This window comes from Mya arenaria, chromosome 3, assembly GCF_026914265.1.
Source record: "Mya arenaria isolate MELC-2E11 chromosome 3, ASM2691426v1".
NCBI classification, from domain to species: Eukaryota; Metazoa; Mollusca; class Bivalvia; order Myida; family Myidae; genus Mya; species Mya arenaria.
This window is the reverse complement of record NC_069124.1, coordinates 19,084,722-19,110,134: the sequence shown is the minus strand read 5'-3', so window position 1 is coordinate 19,110,134 and position 25,413 is coordinate 19,084,722. Positions and strand designations below refer to the sequence as shown.

Below are 25,413 nucleotides of genomic sequence, written 5' to 3'. Positions count from 1 at the left end.
ACCCAAACCAGAAGTATTACTTTTTTTGGCCTTATTTAAAATTTGAAAAATTGCATATGATGAACAAACTCGGCAATGTACCTTTAAAAAACTTACTGAATAGGGTTAAGGTACAAAAAAAATTGTAAAGCTTTAATTTCGGCGTTAATATTAGTATGCATACAGTGTCACACTTTTGCATGAAAAAAAATCCTTACATGTAGTGGAATATTTATTAAATACAATTTACTGAGTCAAATATCTTTCTTCATGAAGTTTACTTGTTTGTGGGGATTAAGAGAAATATAAATTGTTAGCAAAAAGACAACAGTGAAATATTAAAGAAATATTTATGCATTACAGTAACAATTTTGTTGGACAACCATGAAAAAAAGAATTACTCATTCCGAATAAGGGCGAAAAAAGTAGGAGTAACTAATTTGACATCAAATGGTTTTATAATTGTTACATCTTTATGTTAACAAGATTGTATAACCATTTCAGAAGATGCATCATTACATTTTTTAAACAATTAAACGGATTCAATGTTTTTGTCAGTATTTAATGGAAAGTACATTTTGCAGCTCACATCTATTATGTTAAGTATAAGAAATTGATGTTTTTGTTAAGATTAATATAAAAATTGTGTGAAATTTACATATTAAGAAGTTGTCAATAATAATTGAGGAGAATTAAACCACAATCTAATATCATTGCAAACGTGGTTGTTTTAAATGAGAGGAGGATGTGCATATTTCGAATATTGAGGATTTAACCCTTTTTGCGAAATAAGGTATGTTTTATATTAACTTAACGCTAATTTTCATAAAAATGATTTGCCCTGATTAGTGTGTGTGTGTGTGTGCGTGCGTGCGTGCGTGTGTGTGGGGAGGGGGGGGGGAGGGGGTGGTGCATGATGTAGGGGACTTAAGCCAGAGGGTGATTCCCGACAGGTGGGATTTTGACAGGCGTGGTGAGAAATTTGTTTGCAAGATTATTTCCCAAAAAAATTGTTGATGCCTGTAACACCTCCTTTGACAACTTTCCTCACATTTTCAAATCTGCTGTGTTAGCCCACCCACTGTAGAGGCAAAACATTAAATGGTTCGCCATATCTTTGTTTTCTTATTATCGTTGGCTTCATTATTGGGTTTGTCATTATCAAGCATTATCTTGCACACATCATCATCATCATCATCATCATCATCATCATCATCATCACAACTAAAATTTACACTTCTGTTAACAAAGTTTTCTCCCATTTAAAAAATTCAACTAAATTGTTGTCATTTTGAGGTTATTATTTAAAAGTAGCAAAAATCAATGACTTTTTCACATGACATACTAATAAAGCAATGTATGTGAGACCACATAAAACAAGAATGCCTTGAAGCAAATAACAACACTCGTCTGTTTTTTTCAGTCAAACAAGTGGAATAACTCAATAATTTTTAAAACCCAAGTTATGGCCCTTGCTGAACATAATATGTCTTTTGTCTCTGGTAACGTACGTACCAAGTTTCATTTTAATATCTTAAACTGTTTTTTGGTCATGCCCAAGGTCAATGTTTTAGCACTTTAAAGATTATAAGTATCTATCATGTGTTTCCGGTATGGATAGAAAAATCCGACCCGAGGGCACGCAGCATGCCCGAGGGTCAGATTGTTTTATCCAGACCAGAAAAACACGATTGATATTTTTTCTTGCATATCTAAACTTCAAATTTGTGGAAAAATTGGTGTAGAAAACGCACTTTTGTTCATTTCATCAATAAGCACGTGCGACATTGTTTACTGACGTCATCAAGCGCAGTAGTTTTAAATCACTATTGATGTCAAATAGTTCCTCTAAAAATCATGTTTTTACGATTATTCATTTTGAATTTAAAATAAAAGTCTTGCATACTTATATAATTATTTGATTGTGCTTTATTGAAATGGCATAATATACTTTTCATTAACCATACAATAAAAGAAATAAAAAGTGGCGCGTTGTTGCGTGTGACTCATCTTACATGGGGGATGTATTAAAGAAGGGGTTTTCCAGCACTGGTCACAGGACCGGAAACACACGTCCGGTACGCAAGAAAAAGCTGCCCAAGCTGACACACCTTGGAAAAAAGGGGAGCTAATCAGTGACATGTTAATATAGATACCTTTATTGAGATGACTCCCTTCATGTCAGATATATTGGTCTCAATGTTTCTCACGCATGATTCGCAGGTCATGCCGCTAACACTCAGAATTGTTGAGCGCTCCATCTCCTCCTCTAGATCACCCTGAAAACAGACGGATAAACGTTATTTTGTTTAAACTTGTTCATTTAACAACAATTGTGAGACAAGTTATATAATGCAATATAATTCTTATTAGAACACCATGCGGTAAATCTCATGAACAAACTATCAATTTAGTGCTCACGATCATTTCTCCACCAATGAGATGACCGGATGGATTCTGATTTAATTGTTTAGAACACTTTTGACAACACAGCCTCCAATTTAGTCGATTATTATTTTTATTTAGTTGTAAATCACCTTAACTTAAATGGATTTGGTATTTGCACCCAGCCTGTTATACATTATTGTTTGTTTTTTGTTTTGTTTTTACGAAAATATTAATTATGGACCTATCCAAAATTTGCTTGACATGTCCGGCACATTTCAGGAAGATTGAGCTTAAATACACTTACAAGAGTCCTTCAACAAAACGATGGAGAAAATGGATGAAAAATACAATATTTTGTAGATTTGTGAATTTTGCTCAGTCAGACCTTTGTGAAAAAAGTAGTCTTTATTGAATTGTAAATGGGGCCCAATTTCGGCTCCATATTAGTAAAAGAAAAAACACTGAAATCATACCTGTATTTTAAAGTATTCCAATTATACAATGGAGGAAGTCAACCAAACAAACATATATACAGTAAATTTCAGGTGGGTAAAGTGAAGATCAAGTTTATCGACTCTCTATACCCTACCAGTACTGTACTATAATAAACATACTTACCTCAAAATCAAAATATGATAATAAACAAAATAATACATATATTACTTTTGCAGAATAATCCCCTTCCTCATAAACATTTTCACCAGTAGATTCCATTTCTTTCTTTTGTGATAAAACTCATACAGTATATCCCTTAAAGTTTTAAGTCCATATCATTTGAATAGAAATCAATTTATAGGTGGGAAACCAAAGTTGCAGGGCACTCCGATGAATATCAAGTAGTTAATGGACTTTTAATAAATGCCTCAATATAATTATATACAACAAGTAAGCCAAAAATTAATGTAACAGCCGACCCTGGCACCATTGTAATAAAATCTATTTTGAAATGAATGAAACCATGCAACAAATGAAGTGTAAATGTAACCAGTGGCCTACATACAGTATCGAAGCACGTATCAAAACTTACCTGAGTCTCAAAATATCCTTTTTTGCCTTTCAAAATAGCTTAAAAGCTAGAATATAGTAAGAATTACAATCTTAAACCAAACTTGACCAATTTAAGATGAATACATTACAAAATATAGATTTATGATCTAGTCAACATAAACGGCATGCAATTGTGTACTCTATTGAATCTTGAAAGTTTATACCCTATAAAATATGTGAACATGCAGCTTACACTGTTTACGGGCTGTTTTTGAATACCTTATCAGAAATAGACTGCATTGGTTACTGAGATATTACTGATAATTTACTTTGTTGTTGTTTTGAATTGATAAAAGAAAACCACAAACCAGACATAATTTTTAAAATGCTTGTGTAAAGTTCAACGAGTATTAACCAAAACAGGATGAACAACTATATATAATTTCGACCATAACCAGTGTTTTTTGTCGAAATAGGGCCATAGTCACAGTAAGAAAAAAATCACAAATCTGCAAAATATTATATTTGGCATCGAATAACCCCATTTTTTTGTTCATAGGTTGTTGTATTTAAGTTCTTCTACATTTTTGTATTTTAGCATTAAATTCATAGTTTCAAGCATTAATTTAAAAGCCCCTTTATTAGCATTATTTTAATAGTTAATGTTTTAAAAAATGGATTTTCATTATTTAATTTCACTACTGTACCTAAAAGAGCCCCCCGGCGTCGTCATTCAAAAAAAGGTGAGAAAACCACAGATAACATTCCTTACAAAGATTTCACAACAATAACAGCGGACAAAATAAGCACAAGCCCTGTACTGATAAAACGCTATACCAGATTGCTGGCTTAGATTCAGGATTTAATATACGGCTTAATGTTAAAAAAAAGGATGCGTCAAAGCACTATAGTGTAACAATTCTTGTAGACATTAATTTCGATGACAGCAACAAAAATTCTTATTATTAAATATTAAGATTCAGTAAGAACAGGTCTCATTAAACAAGTCAGGGCTTAGTATTTTGTGCACTCCTTCTTGTTTATTGGTGTATGTGACATAGTCAAATAATTTATGGTCTCCTGGAGTTTCAATGATCGACTATAAACCAGTTCATATATTACAAATTAAACTAACTTATCCCTTTGGTTTCTGTAAATTCCATTTATTCCATATATATATATGTCTAATTTGTTAATAATGAACTATTTGAAAGGCCTCAAAAAATAAACCTGTGAAACCTGACCCTATCTTGCAAAACCCCTGACCCTAAGGTTTTCTTTCCACCATAGGTAAAAAAATCAGATTTTCCGATATTTAGTTGTTCTTGACTGTTAAACCATAACGTTATATTGGAAATTTTATTTAAAATTTATGAAAAAAGGTGAATGTTTCGACATTGTGGATTGGGCAAAATTTCAGCCCAAAATGGGTTAGATAAACAACAACCTTCATTGTATGACCATTACAATCATCATTTATAATTGCAGGGCAATTATATGCAGGGCAAGAAATTTCATATCATTTATAATTCAAACATCATGTATTATATGACAATACTTTGTACTCTAAGATTAGGCAATCAGAAATTTACGTACATTCAAAAAAAATCGTTTAACATGTATAAGAATTTTTTGAATACATTTTATGTTTGATCAACAGATCATACCACAGAATATCTAGTTGCAAGGTATAATTAACATCATCTCCGCATGTCATTAAATTAGAAAATTCTCAAATTGTAGGTAAATATTATTTTTTCAAACCAAACCAAAACACCCACTATAAATTATATAATTATATATAACACAGCATTAAGTACCAAAGCTTTCAAAACAAAAAAATAACAGAAACTAGGCATAAACACGTATCATTCAGAGAAAAAGAGAAAGCACTTTTCAGAATCGATATTAATTGTGTCCCTGATTATCCCATGAACAAAGCATTTAGCTAGTTGCTAAACGTCATCGCTAGAATTGATGTTATGATTAGAGTTCTATAATTACAATATCATTATACCATATTTATTTTAATTATAAACCTGTTGCTAGAACAATAGAGGGGAATGCAAACGCTAGCTCTTTTTTTTCTATGTTGATTAAAGGGACATTTCTTTACAATTATTAAAACCAGAGTAATGGGCCTTGATTCTTATGATTTTTTGCATTTAATCACTAATATGTGTACTATATATGCTTCATAAGGAATATGTTGAACAATTTCATAGATCTGGCAAAGGTTAATAAGTCTTTCCACAACAATATCATGACATCAACACTGATACCAATAAAGCTGTTACCATAACCTAACTTTGAGCTAGCCCAACGCACAGCAAAAAGGTGCTGTTATTTTGTCATTTGAAAAAAAAATAATATATATATTAGAACCTTGCTTCTGATGTGCATAGTTGGACCATCTGTTCAATGAGTGTGTGGCAAAATATTGTAGGATCAAGAACTTAAGTTGATAAATATTTTAGAGAGTGTCACAAATCAAACTAAAAGTTTTACTTACAAAATCAGATAAGCCTTGTCTTAACTGACCAGTAAAGCTATAGATTAGAAATACTCATAAATATTAATTCCAAAAAGCGTGTTTTTTTTAATTAAATAATACTTGTGTGATATAAAGATCACCCTGGTGTCTCTCTTAATGCTACGTTTACACTATGTTCCCGGTGGCCACGGCAGCCCCGTTTGCCCCAAACGTATTGCGCCATGTGATTTTGGCCATTTTTGTCTCAATAAACAAGTTTTGTTAGGTTGTGCTAAGTTTCCTCACGTTTTATCAAGGTAACCGTGACAAGCCGTAGGGGCATAGTGGTTTGTCCAAGGCGCACTAAGGTCCGGGCGCGGTCTACCAGGGATGCATGTACGTTGCGTCCCGGTCCAATACGTTCTGATGGGATCCCTCACGTTGTTCACGTCTTCATCCAGGTCTGATGCGTTTTCCACGTTTTGTCAAGGCTTCCTATGCATCGAACGCGAACACCGCAGAACTTTGGATTACGTTTGTGTCCACGGTATAAATAAAATCCCCCAAACAACAGCATTCACTGTATCACCGTATCAGAATACTTCGACAAGTAAACAAGAATTCCCAAGATGAAGAAGATTTTGTGTTTTCACTGCAAATGAAATGTAACGAAACGGCTATCATTCACCCTAGCTTGCCGTGAAAACCGTGACAAAACGAAGCACAAACAAAACTGGAAAGGAACTTCAAATGCCGGGGATTACATATGATTCCCGCCCCCCCTACGGACGATTTATAAGTTGTGTAACGGCCTATTACGTACTGTCACGTGTCATTACGTTTACCCCGTTTTACTACAACCTGTATCATCCACACCGTGGCTGCCTTGGCAAATTTTTGACAGTTTAAAATTCTGGCCCAGCATGCACGGCAATAACGGTCTGTCACGTTTGCATATCTCGTTCCCACGCGCTGTCTCACGTTTATCCCGTTTTCTCTACGGTGGTCTGAAACGGGGCTGCCGTGGCCACCGGGAACATAGTGTAAACGTAGCTTAAGCAACATGTCTGAAACACCACAAGCCTCAGTATCACAATACCCAACATTTTTTTTTTTGAAAAAAAGCAACAACGGAAAAGCTGAAAATAAGCAACCATCAGGCATCAAGTTATCTACACAATTCAGAGGCACCCAAAACCTCAGAAAACACAATGTGAAACAAAAAATAAGTTCAGATTCAGAAATAAATATCCCAATAACTAGTACCACCAAAATATTTACCATCATGGTTAACAACGGCTCGATCAGGTTCTAAAGAAAATGTCACATTTTGCTTATATAATACAATATAAAAATTTGAGCAAAGATCATGATAAATATTACATATTTTACTGTTTTTAACATCCAGATATATACACATGTATAAACATGTTACATAAGAATTTCGCACCAACTTTTCATCTAACATACAGAGCATAAATTTTTAACACTATGCAATGGTTTACATTGACAGTCATCACTAAGTGTCAGAGTTATCATGTTTGAACTTCTAATTAATCTAGCTTACTGTATATCATTGACATAATTTTATACTTGTACATTATTTTAGGGCGCTGAATCATCACACTTACTGGCAAATCCAACAGTTGCTTTTTTACATTTACACATATATAAAGTTGTGGCATCATAACCATCATTAATCTTTTGACATGAAATATAACTTGTATAAATTTTTACATTTATTGCAACGATTTTGAATCAAGTTATTACAACGTTATATTCATCAGTCTTATTGTCACAATGTTACAGGAGAGTGTGGTGTTGTGTTGTGAGGGAAACCAGAATATCCGGAGCGAGGAAACCCACTTGTACGGCTTAGTGACCACAAACCAAACTCACATGTGCTCAGGCTGGGAATCGAACCCGGGTTGCCTAGGTGCGAATGCGTTAATCGGACAACCAAAAAAATAAAGAAAGTAAAGAAGAGGAAATAAAATTAAAGAAATATAACTATCATAATTTGCCATACAGGGAATTAATTTTTTTAGGACCAATCATAAAAACAAAGTAGAAATGTTGCTGAAATACCACTTTCTGGTGCTCGTTAATCATGTTTTTTAAACAGTACTCGGGACTCTAGGGGGTGGTTCGCTGCAACTAAAAATATTATTTGTTACCAAGGTTTTCCGTAAAAGATTGAGGATTAACTGTTACCAAGTGAAAGGGGTTTACACAAAGCTATCAATAAGAAGTGGTGCATGGTGTGGTAAAATTTATAATCTAAATTCCATCAACAAAATTATAACAAGAACAAGGAGGCTGTAGGGAATGAGTACACATGCAAAGATTTCAATAAGTTTGGGTTAAACCGTCTCAAATAGTAATGTAACTGACCAACTACTAATTCTACTTAAAATTCTTCTTTTTTTAAATTTGAACTGGCCCAATAGCCATTTGAACCGTCCATTTTGACCTGCAACCGGTTCTTTTTGAGAACACAAATGATGTTCATTTTCTCTTTATTAGCTATAAACCATGCTACGTAACTCAACAAATATTGAAGCTATGATGATATGACTTACATATATATACCATAATCACATTTCAATGAAAAAATACAACATCTTTAGCTAGTATCTTTACTAACCTAATACTTCAATTCTTCAGAGTGGTTTCCAACTGACTGTCGCTTATAATTATTTTCTGGGGGGCAACACCCACAATAACAATTAATGACGAATATAAGGCTATGACAATACAGTTACCATTTTATTTAAAACAACAAGAGGCCAAAAAATCCAATTATTGCGCCCTAAGTATAATGAGTACAGTCTTCCATGATCCTTCAAATATACTAAATTATAAAACATAGTTTTACCCTTTATCATAACCGTTTTAAAAGTTTAGCAAGACATAATGCTGACACCCAGACAAGGGCAATATGGGAGGGGGAGGGGAAAATAAACATAATTTATGCTACCAGAAATTCATTCATTAGGCGTCAAACTCAGTAAGGGTATACATGTAGGTCTTGTTCAGTTGTGGGCAATAATGCATAGGCAGGTTGTAACCTTGGTTAGAGCTTACTGTTAATGCATCAATGTTAAGCACTGCACACAGAAACCCTTTTAACGTCCCTCTCAGAAGACTGTAATTTATCTTAGTGCTGAGGCCGGGGATCGAACCTGCGACCACTGAATTGACAGTCAAGTGATTTTCCACTAAACCACAGATCCATCACAACAATATGGTCTACAGTGACTTATTTTCTCTCGAAATTTGACAAAGTAAAAAAGTGTATACCTTCAACAAAGCGGTTTCTTCAACGTCTTCCATTTTCACACAGAAATAGTTCCTATTGTTGTTCAAGTATAATAAATCCCTTCACACAAATAGTCTTGCAGTTTGATACTAAACCAGTTCATTTAAATCACATGCTTTCAATATACAATTCAACATTCATTTAGAGCCAGACTGTGAGGTTTATAAAAGTTTTCTCTCCATAACATGAACACTGATACCAATATCATCTATAATTGTTATTTGTACAAACATTAGTTAGCACACATGCATACCACAGCTATTTCAATTCCACATTTATTTCATCCACCGAAACCACTATTTCCCAACAAAAATTGTTCAATGTTTGAAACCTATCAATAGTTCAAGTGCATTGAATTCTTATCAAAATGCATGAACTCAGTGCATTAATACCCTTGAAAATGAATGCCCTTTTTCAAACACAAATAAATAGCATTTCTCACAGAATAAATAAATAAACAACATGTCATCCAAAGATGCACGTTCGCAATAAACTTAATTTATTCATGAACACTTACTGGATATAGTAATTAGTTTTATCCACACAATATATACCCGTATATAATCATATATGATAATGAGAATATCTTTGGTGGGTCAATTCTGGTATTTATTTTTTGGTAAACATGCTTTAAAATCCAGTAAAAAAATCATCGAAAAACTAATATGACATTAGTCAAGCAGAACCTTTTAAGTATATGTCTATGTTTCAACGTGGCTTGTTTTTAATGTTCGCTCCAAGATTAAATCACATTACACAAATTCATTGCCACTTATTTGGCTGCCCCCATGAAATTTTGATCTGAGACGAACATAAAATGTACCGTAACTAAATCCTCTTTTAATGAAAGAATCAAAGACAGAAATTTACATCATAAGAAATAATCATGTTAGCTCTCAGCAAAGTTAAACCCATGATTTTTTTTTCAAAGTTGTCAACCATAAATCTTTTAATGTCACCAAATATATGACAAAACCGTGACCTTTTTTTTTTTTAAAAGAAAAAATCTAAAAAATAACATTGTGTCTAACAAGTAAATGAGTGAAGTCTTCTTTAATCCTTTAACTATACTAAATCATTTTAAAATTGCCCTTCACCATAACTGTATTATTAAAAGGTTTTGCAAGACAATGTTGACACCATAAACTAGGACAACATGGAAGGGTAGGGGGAGGGGGATACCTTTATTTTACGCAACCAGGAAATTCATCCATTGACATCCAACTTAATGAAAATATCAGTCTTGTGAACCATAGTGGCTATTACTGCACAGACAGTAAGTACGGTAACCTTGGTAACAGCTTTTCTGGTTCTATAACATGCACCAGTGAAGAACACTTGCACAAAGGCTAGGACCCCCATATAAAATAACCTCTCTCTGAAGACAATTATTTTTGATAGTGCTGAGGTGGGGGGGTGAAGCCTGCAGCGCAACCACTGGATTGACAGATCAGTGGTCTAACCACTTGACCACTGATCTGCCCAAACAATATTGTTTACTGCGAAATATTTTCCTCCGAAATATGACAATGTATGACAAAAATTGTATACCTTTAACAAAGCGACTGCCTCAAGGTCTTTCATTTTTACCCAGAAATAGTTCCAATTGCTGCTCAAGTATAATAAATTTCTTTCGCACAAATTGTCTTACAATTTGATATTAAACAAGTTTATTTAAATCATATGCCTTCAATATCGAATCAAACATTCATTCCGAACCAGTGTGGGCCCAACAGACTGCAACATCAATACTTTTGATTTGATATGTCACAAAGTTTTCTATCCATATAACATATATAAATGGCGTTTATGCAGATCAATATCACATTTTGGATTTTCTCCGCAAACAGCTGTTAGGAACACATGCATAATGATATATATACCGTAGCTATTTTAATTTCACAAACTATTTTCCAACATAAAATGTTCAATGTTTGAAATATGATATTTCAAGTCAACTCCACTCATCAAAATGCAATAAATTGGGTAATGACCTAAAATAAATACATTTTTTTAAAATACAAAACAAATACCATGTCTTCCAAACTGCACGTTTGCAGTAAACTCAATTTATTCATTAACACGTATTTGATATAATAATTAGTTTTATCTACACAATTTATACCGGGTACACATATTATCATATTATATTGAGAATATCTTCCATGGCTTTATTCTGGTAATTATTTTTGTAAACCCAATTTAAAATCTAGAAATATTGAAAAACTAATTTACATTAGTCAAACAGAAACATTTCAAGTATATGTCTATGTTCCAGAGTGGCTTAAAGCTGCGCTCTCACATTTTGAACGCTATGACAACTTATTTTTATTTTTTTCTTGGAACAAGCCAATATTTGTGTAAATATCTGAAAACCAGTGATATAACACAGTTTACGAAATTTTAATATTTATGTTCAATATGTTTTATGCATTTTTCTTAAAGCGTTAGTAATGCTTTTAGCCATAAAACATTATTTTTCGAACAGAAATAAGAAAAACTGTGATCGCTCTTTTGTCAGCAGCATTATATCACCGGTTTCAAGATATTTACGCAAAAGCTGGCTCATTTCAAGACATAAAATAAAAAAGTTGTCAAAACGGTATATCTGTGAGAGTGCAACTTAAGTGTTCACTACAAGATTAAATCACATCAAGCCACTTATTTGGTTTATTTAATAAAATTTTGATCTGAGACGAAAATAATATGTTCCATAATTTATAAATCCTCTTACAATATAAGAATCACAGAGCAGAAATTTACATCATAGGAAATAACCATGTTAGCTCTAATCACCTTCTAAATTCTGTTTGGTAATCATTTGATTCTATTTTTAATAGCGAGTTAGTAGGAAGATTTTGTATACATGTACCGGGTACATACAAACATCTGTAAAAAAACACTTAGACAGTGTATAATTACTAATGCATCAAACTCATTACATTATAAAATATGCACTATAAATAAACATTAAATGTTTGCTTTGAAACATGTAACATTAAAATGTCGAGCAATACAGCATAATGGCCAATAATCAATTCGTAGACTTAGTCAGTAGTGCATGCCAGTTATAACTCAATATGTAAACAAAACAAGTTACAACAGTCTTGCGTAAAGCCCTGGATTTGCGCAAATAACATCCTAAAAAATATAGCTGTACTGATACATGGTGTACGATTTCCAATCTGTTGACAAATTTCTCAGTCACGTAATACTGCTATATATATAAAACTGTAAAGGGCTAAAGTCTTTCTTGATGACGTTCTGCTTAAAACAATGTATGTATATCTCCATCTGTTTCTGAGGGTTACGTGACAGATGACGCATTTTCCATTTTCATGTTATTATATTCCATAGCCAGAAATACTACTGTTTGCTAGACAAACAGTTAAAGAAAGCATTTTTTTGCAATTTATTTCTGATAACAATGTCACATTATACCACCAAATCTGGACCAGTAACACTCAACATAATTATACATATTGTTAGACTTAGTCACAGCAACGCGTTGGCATTAACAATTCTGCCTTTTGTTTGATGTGAATGATATAAGAGGCCAAATGCCTTAAATTTCAGGTATAGCTCAGTCTAGCAGTCCAAAGATAGGCCTAAGAAAAATAATTCTTTGTTTCACGTAATCTGACCAACCCTACCTTTTATATCCTTTTAAATGAATGTGGAATTGTTTCAGTAATTTCCTAAAACAAAAAATTAATTAAGTCAATATTCTATTTTTAATTTTAATAGACCAATTTATATTTTAAACTTTCTACAATAGCAATATACCCTGATATAGGTCAGTTTGACACAGAATCCCTGTTTACAAAAAAATAAAAATTATGCCTACCTAACTTTCACAATTACTTTTTTGAGATTTTATTGGAAACAAAGTTTGTTTGTTTTTTGGCCTAAGCATTTTTGTCACAGGATTCCTTTACATTCATTAATAGCATTTTTTTTAAATTCCTGAAATTCAGAAGGCTATTTGCAAAACCTTGAAATGCTAATTTCATTTCATTAAAAAAAAAAAAAATTAAAATGTTGACACATTATACATTTACATCATTCAGAAAGCCTTTGTCTGACAAATACAAGCGCCAATTAACCATTTTGTCATTAAAAGATTTTATTACATTTTGAGAGTTATTAAGAATTTTCTGCATGCACACTGGGTAGTATAAAGGCATTTGCAAGGCATTTTGCGCTGAACACTATGAAAGTTGGATTTTATTTTGGGTGTTCTTAACAATCATGTCAGCATCAGGCTGTCCTTGTCATCCATCCTTTTGTTAATGGATTGTTGTAAATTCCTTCCTATGTATTTGTGTATTTCAGCTTAAAGTCATAGTACACAATGTTAAAAGCCATTAGTTATGGCATTTTCAGAATTAAGTGTCACTTTTCCACAATTTAATCAGCCCTAGCCCAAATTACAAAAACATGCGAAAACAACACTGGCAACATCTTGGTATGACAAATGAAGACTTTTCCGTACCTTTTTCCCAAGGTTGCCACCTCAACAAGTCTTTCTAACTTACGAGTCTTCGACATAGAATTTATTCACCATCAACAGTAGTACATTTTCATCTATTAGCAATTTAAATTAAATTCACACTTGACACTAAATAATTTGAATTTGTATCATATACTATAAAAAAACACACAAAAAAACACAGTACATTAAAAATATATTCAATATCAATAAATAAGCCTCAATTTATATTCACAATCACATTGATTGCATTTACTACATGGAGTATTCATAAAAAATAAAGGAATATTCATAAAAGAAAATACTTTATAATGTGTCCTTTCACATATTGTCACACTTAATTTTTGCATAAAAACATTTAAAACAAAGAAACAAACAAATTTAGGTAAGCATTTGAAATAATCAGAATGGCCTCAATACCTCTCTGTTAAAAAATCAGTGCTGGAGGTGAATCTTATTTTGGAATGATTGGAACAGGGTATGAATGTCACATTTCAGCCGATTTGTTTTTTAATTGTCTTTGGTTAAACAGTTTAAAATATGCTATCATTAACTAAATGTAGTTAAACAGTTAATTAAATGAAATTTAAAATCACTGTCCTTTCATTCAGAAATTTCATTCTTTCAAAATAGAATTTTGGGGAAAAAAAAGTTCTGACAAACCAGCGCTCCCGCAGATTATTCAATTTTCTGACATCTTTGATCATGATATAAGAAAAAAACTAACAGTTAACTCACATACAATATAGCATAGTAAATGTTTTTGTGGTTACAAAAGAAGTTTTTATCATGAAAAATTCACAAATAAACTATGAATCATTTGCCATTTGTTCACTATGCTTATATTGCTGTCAAATCTGGCAATTTCCACAAATTTATTATTCTACTGGCCTTTGAAGTCACAGCAGTACATCATGTTAACACCCTATATCTCTATCCCATAAATACTTTTATGCATGTTATGAAAACAATGGACCAATAATCGCTGATTATGCTAGTCAGGCACATGGTGTTAATCTCTACCCTTGAGCAATCTGTGGCTAGACGACTGCAGTTACATCATGACAAATTTATGACCTTACTGGACGTAAACTGCAAATTCTAGGCATTTTTTAAATGAATTTAATAAAAGCACTAGATTAAAACAAAAGTGGAAGATCTTGTCTACCACCAGTGGAATTTCCATGTCTGGTGTTCACTCGCATATATATCTCTGCTAAATTAAAACCGATCACCACACAGAATCTGATTCTATCATTTAGAGATGAGAGGAAAGACTGAAAAGTTTCAATTTAGTCATCAAATGGTTCTTTTTATTATAATTGTACAGCTTTTGGTGCAAAAAGGTTGGCTATTATACAGTCCGAACGGGACAAACACATGTTACGTAATGTTTTATTTACTATTCCGCTTAGTCCATATAAACAGCCACTTTCAGTCTTTGACAATTTTTGTTTTGGTGACTCTAGGGTAGTCCAAATAAATGTACGTTGACGGTTTTTTTACGAGTTTTGATAAGGGAAATCCTCCATGTACAAATTGTTTTGTACCAAAAGTGGGTAGTTATTCCGATCTGGATTCCTGGTTAAAGCACATTGTGTCTATAAAATATCATAAAAACAAGAAATATAACTAGATAATGATATTTTATATAAGTTCCGTACACAAAAAATGAATATCCAACGAATAATTATGAGTTTGATGGGGTTTTCATCATTTCATTTTGTCAAAACATTACGATATAATGAACGGCACCTGCAAGGCTGCAGTTCACAGTTTTACAACAATCGGAACACTTCGGCCATGGCCGAGTTGTTACGATTGTATTTACGAGGTTTATCTCGAAGCTTGTCGGAGGTGGCTGAGTTATTAACAATTGTTGTCTGTGTCAGCCAAGTTTCATTTCATTGAAAAGGTAATTCATGCGTTTTAAATACATTTAATGCTTGTGACTTTAAAAATGCCAAACAAATACTTTCAAATACCTGTAAACATAAGGTAATAATATAATATTTTGATAATGTTCATGTTACAATGTTACTTTCTGTTTTCACCAGCATTATATTATTATTTATATGAATTGTGAATTTTATCCGAAAATAACTATCCGAATCAATGACGTTTTTGTTTCCTTTTCATCATAATTCTCTTCATAATAGCTTGTTTGTAGGTAGAAATGTGCTTTGCATGGCAAGGATAAGTTATTTTATACCTGGTGTAATATATGATGAAATGGTTGGCGTCTTTTCCAGAAAAATCTAAATGGTCTATTTTTATGTTTTGTGTCACAAAAAATAGTAAGGAATGGTACTATCGATTTCGAATTAAAATCATATACATGTCTGAAACAATGATTTTTACGTTAAAGTAATGAAAAAGACATTCAGCCATCCGTGGTCGTTCTTATATTGTTGATATAATATCTATAAAAAAATAGTGAGTCATATTCGAACTTCCTTTCGATCACTTTTGTAAACTTCCGGAGCACTCAACCACTTCCGCTATGGAGTTGGCAACATTAATTTTCCATTATTTCAGGTATTTGACATTATTTGTTAATGATTCTTTACATTAAAGCGAGCTCTTGATTAATTTTGTTTATATAATAATATCTCGAGTTGAAATTCATATATTGAACCATAAATGAATGATGTTTTTATGAAGTTGCATATGTTTCGGATATAACGTTTAGGATATGCAGTATGTCAACACCATTTAAGTGCTCAGAGTAATTGTCAGCATACAAATGGGGAAAACGGTAACATTACAACTGGTTTAAAGAATATCATCACTTTATGATTGTGTATCATTGATTGTGAAGTAATTTTATGTCCATTATCTATTTTTGAATGACATTATAAAAAACCTTAAGTTAAGTGCATTCAAGAGCTACTTAGAATATGTTTTTTTATCTTTTTCTATGTATTTCTTTATTACATGTGACATTGTTGCTTTTATGATCTAATATACGGACTGTTATACTTTAGCAGTTTGTAAAAGAAAAAAAATATATGTGCATTTCAGTCTTCCTGAAATTGTAAAATGGACAGGCATGTTGAATGTTTAAGCCTGTACAAACAAATATTTGCCCGTCAAATATTTTTACACCAAAGCCAAAGCATTTTGAGTGCTGACAATTTTGATAGAACCAAGAACCAATAAAAACAAACTGAAATTTAATGTTGTCACGGATTCATTGTATTTACTCTTTTATCTCTGGCAATCAGCCTCATGATTCCATATGGAAATGTTTGACATTTGTCAATGTTTTGTGACATCAAATATCAATGTGTGATCAAATTATTACTTGTAAGGCAAATAATCAGCGAAAAGACACGTTTTTACATATATTTCTCTTTTCGGTACCTTATTCCAATTTAGTTTTCTCAAAATATGTCAGTCACCAGACCATCATTTAGAGCAGCCGACCCGTACAAAATTTACCTGACATGTCTGCCACATTTCGGGAAGACTGGCATTTGCCTTAATAGTACAGTAGTTTCAACTGTTCAACAGTCATCTTTAACTGATTGAAGATTACTATAAGGATGTGCAAGAAGAAATGGAAATCAAAATGAGAATATGTAAAGTGTAGGGAAAAAAAAGGTTCAAATGATAAAAGTTCAATTAATTTGGCCTTGAGTATGTGTCATCTGACATGTCGGCTGGAGGAAGGCTGTTCCACTCTCTGAGCGGAATGATTGATTGTTGACAGTACAGTGTCCTGCAGAAGGGGGTGTGAAAATTGTGGATATTAACATATTGGTCTGATTTGAGGCATTTTTTTATGGAGACTGATGTGGCTGATGGCTAATTTAGTGTTGATGATCTTGTGTAGTAATATTACCAGGTATTCAGACGGAATATCTGTCATGCTCAACTGATTGTGGTACCTGTTTCTGACATATCAGCGATGTGATTTGTCCGTGGATTTCCGCCCCAGGGACCCCCCTCCCCCCCCCCCCAAAAAAAATTAAATAAATTTTTTTTTTAGCTGATTTAGAAAAGTTAATAGAGTGCTTTTGGTTGTTAGTGTTGATGTTTTAGTTTGCTTCAAATTTGAAGTCAGAAGAACTCTCAAAAGAGCTTCTAAAAAGCCATTTTTTCTTCTACGGCAGTGTGCTTTTGACCCCAAAAGTAGTCCAAGAACCCATGGCCGAAATGGTTTCAGCCCTCCAGTTGCCAGGTCAATCACATCCCTGCTATGATATTAGGCTCATTGGCGATGGACCATTTCTGGTTTGTGGATGTCCCCTTTCTGATATGGATCCCAGACTGAGCTGTCATATTAAACTGTTGGGTGAACTAGTGTTTTGATGGCTTGCTCTCTAAATGGCATGCACTAACATGCTTGTTATTTATTTTTATATCATTTACTAACTGGTGCCTAGATGAATAATAGCTTTAATGATGTATATTTTTTTCCAAATGTCAAATCTCTGATTGAAATCAGATAGAATTTTACATGAATATAGAATTCTGTCAAATGAATTTTGACAGGGAGAAGGTTAGGCTCTGTATAAAAAACCAAAATGAAAAAAATGCATGCTTATTTAAGAACAATTTCATTAGCCATTGAAACATTCTTAGTTATATTCATTAAAATTACAGTGTACTATGACAAAAAAATTTCAGCTTTAAAAAATTGTAATTGTCTAATAAAAAACTGAAAAACTTACCTACTGGCATAATATTTTATTGCTTTCATTTTCTATAAAATTTAACATGTTGGTCTGTTTAAACTAACATTTTTGGGGGTGAAATATTTTCAATTTTGATCATTGGTCAAAAATCAATAATTAATTGTATGGGAAGAAATATGACATACATCATGCAATTTTAATATTGTTCATAAATTCCTCATTTCAATTTTCATAGCAAAATATTAGTATTCCCATTTTGAAGTAATTTGTATGAAAAAAATCATTTATAATTGAGTTACTACTTTTCTTGTTGGAAATGCAGACATCACTCAGGGCTTCCATTAAGAATTTGAAACTGGAAGTATGAAATTCCTGTCCATAAATTTTGGAAGTTTTTCACTGAAACGTGGAAGTTTAATTGTACCGAATACAATATCTTTTTCCACTATTTTTCAACTAATATGTTAAAAATCAAGTAATTTGCAACTTTAACTTTCCAAATTTAAAGACTTTTATTATAATAATTCATTTTTCTTAAAGACTGATTGAAACTGTGACCATAAAATTAATATTGACACAAGGTTTTGATATTTTGAACTTCCAAGCTTTCTACTTTGGAAGTTTTCTTGAAAATTATGGAAGTTTTTGTACTTCCAAGGAATCAATTTTGGAAGTCTTAATCCATTTCTAGGGAGTAATATACTTCCAAACTTCCTTTAATGGAAGCCCTGCATCACTGATACTAATGTGTGTGTTCTATTTCAGTTTCTTGTCAGAAATGCTGACATCACTGATACTAATATGTGTGTTCTATTTCAGTTTCTTGTCCGAAATGCTGACATCACTGAAACTAATATGTGTGTTCTATTTCAGTTTCTTGTCAGAAATGCTGACATCACTGATACTAATATGTGTGTTCTATTTCAGTTTCTTGTCAGAAATGCTGACATCACTGATATTAATATGTGTGTTCTATTTCAGTTTCTTGTCCGAAATGCTGACATCACTGAAACTAATATGTGTGTTCTATTTCAGTTTCTTGTCGGAAATGCTGACATCACTGATATTAATATGTGTGTTCTATTTCAGTTTCTTGTCGGAAATGCTGACATCACTGATACTTATATGTGTGTTCTTCATTGCTGTGGTATATCTTCTGGTCATGATTCTCAGATATCGAATAAAGTCTTCTTCAAATAGCTTAAAAGTAAGTCTCTTTTTTCACTGTTTTGAAAAGTTCTGTGCACCTTTTAATCAACTTGTATAGACTGGTTTGTCAAAATCTTTTGATGAAATGTTGTTCCAAGCAACAGAAATTTAGGTTGTAAATTCAAGCAAAATCTATTTGCATCTTGGTACAACTTATCTTTGATTTCCAAAAAGGATGTCAGTAGTTGTTCCTTCAACCCAGAAAACAGACTCCAGAGTGATTTAAATCAGCTAATGGCTGTTTTCCCATTGTAGCTATACGAAACTAAACTAAAAAAATTCGTGACTATTTCTGTGATTATTTCTGTGACTATTTCTGTGAATATTTGTGTGACTATTTTTGTGACTATTTCAGCGAGACCGAGGTTGGGAGAAGAAGACAGTGGTTGGGTTTTTCCATCCATACTGCAATGCGGGCGGAGGAGGAGAGAGGGTCCTGTGGGTGGCTATTAGGTCTCTACAATTAAGGTTGGTACATTATCATGTTTTATAAAAAGCACAAGACATTTAAGCTGCTGTAGCAAGTCCTACACTGTTAAAACAAATTTTGTTCTGGCCTTTTTGTAGGGTCCGAAAGCAATCTAAGTCAATATTTTTCACATTCACTATAAAAGAAATCACATTTTCTTACCATCATGAAAAGGGAAAATGCATCTTGACTAGTATCTGAACAGTACTAACACAAATTCAATTGCCATTATTCTAAATGTCATCAAACTGTCAGGATTTTATGCCCCCGAAGGTGGGCATATTAAAATCACACCGTCCATCCGTCCAGCTCAATAACTTGTGTCCGGGCTGTAACTTTCCCTTGTATGGACAGATTTTAAAATCACTTGCCACATGTGTTCAACTTACCAAGACGACTTGTCATGTGCAAGACCCGTGTCCCTACCTCTAAGGTCAAGGTCACACTTAGTGTTTATTCACAATGGAGTGCTGCATATAAGGACATAGAGTATAGGTTGTCGTGTCCGGGCTGTAACTTTCCCTCGAATGGACAGATTTTAAAATAACTTGCCACATGTGTTCCACATACCAAGACGACATGTCGCGTGCAAGACCCGTGTCCCTATCTCTTAGGTCAAGGTCACACTAAAGTGTTTATTAACAATGGAGTCATGCATATAAGGACATAGAGTATAGGTTGTCGTGTCCGGGCTGTAACTTTTTCTTGTATGGACAGATTTTAAAATTACTTGCCACATGTGTTCCACATACCAAGAGACATGTCGCGTGCAAGACCCGTTTTCCTACCTCTAAGGTCAAGGTCACACTTAGTGTTTATTCACAATGGAGTGCTGCATATAAGGACATAGAGCATAGGTTGTCATGTCCGGACTGTAACTTTCCCTTGTATGGACAGATTTTGAAATAACTTGCCACATGTGTTCCACATACCAAGACGGCGTGTCGCGTGCAAGACCCATTTCCCTTTCTTTAAGGTCAACATCACACTTAGTGTTTATTCACAATGGAGTGCTGCATATAAGGATATAGAGTTTAGGTTGTCGTGTCCAGGCTGTAACTTTCTCTTGTATGGACATATTTTAAAATAACTTGCCAAATGTTCCACATACCAAGACGACGTGTCGCGTACAAGACCCGTTTCCCTACCTCTTAAGTCATGGTCACACTTAGGTCTTTATTCACAATGGAATGCTGCATATAAGGACATAAAGTATAGGTTTTCGTGTCTGGGCTGTAACTTTTTCTTGTATTGACAGATTTTAAAATATTTTGCCACATGTGTTCGACATACCAAGACGACGTGTCGCCTTCAAGACCCATGTCCCTACCTCTAAGGTGAAAGATACACTTAGTGTTCATTCACAATGGAATGCTGAATATAAGGTCATAAGAGTGTAGGTTGTCAGATATGGATGGTATTTTTTATGTTCAGAGGCAATTTAAAATAACTTGCCATATGTATTTGACACGTAAAGGGCCTAAGGCAAGATTAATTTTTCATGTACTGACCTTGTTCATAGGTCAATGTCACATTCAGGGGCATTCGTCACATACTGTGACAGCTCTTGTTTTTACAAATGTTGCTTGGCATTGAAATTCCAAAATTATTTTGTATTTTTAAAATTTATCTTATATTTCCCAATTTACATTATGGTCCTTTTCCGCAAATAGCTGGAACAACCCATGTTTTAATCTATTTGCCAAGCTTTTTAAAATCTTAATTTTTCATAACAAAGATTATTACTACTTTTAGCTTCTATGTTTTTCGCAGTTAAAAGTTGAGGTATTGTCAATGCGATAGCGTTTGTGTGCCAAAAATATCAGTGGCCATATTAAACTCAAAATATGTTAAAGTTCCATGTGAAATTTGGTACACATATTGCCAGGGACAATAAACACTTGTACAGCAATGTCCATAACTGGTGCTTTAATAATTGTTGAGTTATGCCCCTTTTTGACTGAAAAACAACGGAAGAAAGATCATGGTGTTGGAACAATCCAGGGTTAGACAAAATGGTGCATTTTTCCGATTAAATCAGGAAGGAGCTTACTACCATTCCCAAAATGGTGAAAAAATGTTACATGAATTCAATATTATTTATTAGTATTACATCAGAGTTGTGTAAAAACTGCCTACCTATATAAATATATGAATGATTTTTCTAGTCACCCAGATGTTCAGTGCATCGTCTATACGGGTGACTGCGATGCTACAAGCCAGGAAATCCTCGCCAAAGCCGACCAGAGATTCAACATCACCCTCCCGAAATCCATCGACTTTGTCTTCCTACGAAGTAGAAACTGGGTTGAGGCTAAGAAGTACCCGATTTTCACCCTACTGGGCCAAAGTTTGGGATCCCTTAAGCTAGGCTTGGAGGCGTTGGTTTCCTTTGTGCCAGATGTTTATGTTGACAGTATGGGTTATGCATTTACGCTGCCTTTGTTCAAGTACTTTGGTGGATGTAAAGTAGCATGTTATGTTCATTATCCTACCATTAGTACAGACATGTTAGAGAGAGTATCCCAAAGGGAGGAGTCTTTTAACAATGCTTCGGCTGTGTCAAGAAGTCCAGTTTTAACAAGTTTTAAACTATTGTATTACAAACTCTTTGCTTATTTATATGGCTTAGCAGGTGCTAGAAGTGATATGGTCATGGTTAATTCAACATGGACATATGGACATATTAAATCATTATGGAAAATCACTGACAAAACCGTTATAGTCTATCCACCATGTAATATTTCAGAATTCATTAAAATTGATCTGAACAAAAATCGAAGCAAGTCAGTAAGAATTATTTTATCCATTGCACAGTTTCGTCCTGAAAAGAATCATCAATTGCAGCTTGACAGTTTTAACGAGTTTTTGTCTAAAATTGGAGAAAAGAAATCAAATTACAAACTTATTCTTGTGGGAGGTTGTAGGGACGATAAAGACGCCCAGAGGGTGGAAATTCTGAAGAAATCAGCGGAAGAGCTAGGAATACAGGACTATGTGGATTTCAAGCTGAATGTCTCATTCGAAGATCTGAAGATCATGATGAGTGAAGCCACCATTGGTCTGCATACAATGCGGGATGAACACTTTGGAATTGGTAAGTGATATAATACAATAACACAGGCAAACATAAAATGTACATGTATTGTGATAGCTAGGATATTTTCAGTAGGTGTTGTCGTCATTATGACATTTAAATGATGTGTGGATTGAAACAAGGTGCTACACTTGACAATGTTATGCTAAGGGTGTAATGAAAAGAAGTGATCATGATATGATTTTAATGAGATTTGCAAAACCTTGGCTATAACACAAATAACAGTCAAGATATTCAAATGCAACCTAATGCACTTGATGCCAATACAATACACACATGTATAACAAGGCTTTAGCTTTAACAATCGTAGAGTTATGCCTTTTGTCAACCTTAAAAAACACCAAAAGACAAGTGTTGCGCTCGCTCTTCAGCACTCTTATTTAATTTACATAATGGTGTTTTTCAGGTGTTGTAGAACTGATGGCTGCAGGGACGGTTACTCTCGCCCACGACTCTGCTGGCCCCAAACTGGACATTCTGACCCCCTACAATGGTCAGCCCACAGGGTACCTTGCCTTGGACATCCAATCATACGCTGCTGCCATGGAAACCATTTTCAGGCTGTCAGATTCACAGAGGGAAGCAATATGTGAAAACGCTCGGTGTTCAGTGACACGGTTTTCTGAATCAGAATTTGAACGTGGCTTTTTAGCTGCAATGGAAGCTTTTGTGGGAGGTAGTGCTACCTGATTCTACTGATTGCAGATAAAACTAAGTGAAACAGCTTGTCAATCAGTGAAGCAAAGCATGTCCAACTTCAATTTAGCACTGGTGACGAGGACATGTTATTCCAACTTAACTATATAACAGTTACAAAATGGGCTTGAAGTAATGTTTGAAGTCATTGCAACACATTCGCTTAATTAACTCAGTCAGTGGAATTCATTTTGTTGATTTATTTTCAAGTTTACTGACAACTGAAGGTCAAGCATTATTGTGACAAACAGTATTGTTAATTTGATTATTATGGTAGAACATTTTTAATAAGTTTCATTTTAATAATATTTAAGTATTTGTAAGCTGTGATTTTCTTTCAAAAGAGGGTCAATATGTATACTGGTATGTTCTTATAAGAGAGGTTGCAAAACAAAACTTTTACTTATAAATGTGGGTATCTGTAGATACCTGTACAAGTTTAAGTGGTTATTAAAGTTATTTGTGAAACCTATGTGGTTAGAGCACTCGCTTCTCACCAATGGGACGTTTGTTTAATTCCCAGTCTGGGCAAATGTGAGTTTTGTTAGTGGTCACCAAGCCGGACCAATAGGTTTTCTTCCGGGTTCTCCGATTTCCCCCACAACACAAGAACACACTCACGCGCAAAATCGTGCCAAGGAGAATGACTTTGAATGAGTTCACTTTCTTCTCAATTTTTGTAAAATAAATAAAATTTAAACTATCTTTTCCATAAACAGGTACAGGCTAGCTGACCATAGGATTTTGTAGATATCATCGCTTTCCACGTTGCTTCGATCAGCTTACTCCCAGCTATAGGATGTCGATCGCAATATTTGATTGTGTCCAGCTTGCTTTAACTTTCTAAAAGTGCTCATACCTGATATGACATATTACACAAATTAAATATTACGCCTGCACATAGCTTTTGCCAACTAATTTTTCTTCTCCTCCTTGAAATTCAGAGAGCTTTTTTTTACATTTTGCTCTGTTCAAGATAAATATGTATTTGATGTTAACCTGTTGCAAAAAGTGAATGACGTTGTTTTAAGCAATATCACATTTGTTCAAATAAACAAATGTTGAATGGTTCTGTTTGTGTTTTAAAGACTGTTTAACACACAATTTTGTTACGCAAAACATGGGTCACCCAACAAGGATCTTATGTGAAACAAACATATTGTTTTTGTATTTATTTCGTCTCCTGTGAACCCATGCTTTTTCTTATTTTTTCTGTTAATGATTAAACATCAGATGTGATGTTCTTTGCTTGTTAAATATCATGCTGCAATAAAAATTTGAATATACATGTACATGTATTGCGTTGTTCTTTTCTTAAACAGGCAATGAGTGTCAATGTGATTGCTGAAACGAAATCCTCAATCTTCTTTATATAATGGATGCAGTATAGACATTGTGTTCACTGTCAGATGCAGGAGTCCAGTGGTCATAATAGTGGCACACTTAGCGGGGTCACAATGTTAAACCGTTGACAGTTAAAGAAACCTTGACACAACAACTAGGGACGGTGAATGGAATTAAATGCGGCTAATCCATTGGCACTTAACTTATTATTACATCATGCGATTTTACTTTAAACGTTTCGGTCTTGCGACTTCAATGACTTGCAGTCACATGCACATGAAATAGCATTATTGGTAACAACTATTGAACATGAC

At 33.7% G+C, this 25,413-nt stretch overlaps 2 protein-coding genes across 9 annotated transcripts in view; one reads left to right on the top strand and one right to left on the bottom strand.

The window, feature by feature from the left end:
• The window catches only part of LOC128228825 (copper-transporting ATPase 1-like), a 54,733-nt gene extending 38,728 nt beyond the window's left edge, over positions 1 to 16,005 (bottom strand). Inside the window, exons 1-3 of one of the 7 annotated variants that reach the window (XM_052940326.1) lie at positions 10,701 to 10,847; positions 7,109 to 7,138; positions 2,136 to 2,258 (exon numbers count right to left, since the gene is read on the bottom strand). In XM_052940326.1, coding sequence (XP_052796286.1) covers positions 2,136 to 2,258; positions 7,109 to 7,138; positions 10,701 to 10,733 — 186 coding nt within the window. In that variant the 5' untranslated portion in view covers positions 10,734 to 10,847. Of the gene's footprint in view, positions 1 to 2,135; positions 2,259 to 2,840; positions 2,863 to 3,030; positions 3,202 to 3,394; positions 3,549 to 7,108; positions 7,139 to 9,130; positions 9,482 to 10,700; positions 10,848 to 15,853 lie in introns of those variants that run through there. The other 6 variants (XM_052940331.1, XM_052940330.1, XM_052940328.1 and 3 more) reach the window with 6 other exon arrangements.
• On the top strand, positions 174 to 25,041 carry LOC128228826 (GDP-Man:Man(3)GlcNAc(2)-PP-Dol alpha-1,2-mannosyltransferase-like). 2 transcript variants are annotated; one of them, XM_052940336.1, is made up of 6 exons: positions 174 to 404; positions 564 to 772; positions 19,374 to 19,491; positions 19,849 to 19,961; positions 22,131 to 23,059; positions 23,466 to 25,041. In XM_052940336.1, exons 3-6 carry the CDS (start codon positions 19,387 to 19,389, stop codon positions 23,747 to 23,749), a joined length of 1,431 nt encoding a protein of 476 aa, XP_052796296.1. In that variant the 5' UTR covers positions 174 to 404; positions 564 to 772; positions 19,374 to 19,386; the 3' UTR covers positions 23,750 to 25,041. The 2 variants fall into 2 exon arrangements, with proteins under 2 accessions (XP_052796296.1, XP_052796295.1); XM_052940335.1 differs by lacking the exons at positions 174 to 404; positions 564 to 772 and adding an exon at positions 16,115 to 16,179.
• Positions 25,042 to 25,413: the final 372 nt, after the last annotated feature.

What these genes read in the sequence shown, in the direction of transcription:
- LOC128228826 (XM_052940335.1), top strand. Translation starts at nt 16,145, where the DNA reads ATGGAGTTGGCAACATTAATTTTCCATTATTTCAG. An exon ending in CTTCTTCAAATAGCTTAAAA is followed by an intron (nt 19,492 to 19,848) that starts GTAAGTCTCTTT and finishes TGACTATTTCAG; the next exon opens with CGAGACCGAGGTTGGGAGAA. An exon ending in GGATGAACACTTTGGAATTG is followed by an intron (nt 23,060 to 23,465) that starts GTAAGTGATATA and finishes GGTGTTTTTCAG; the next exon opens with GTGTTGTAGAACTGATGGCT.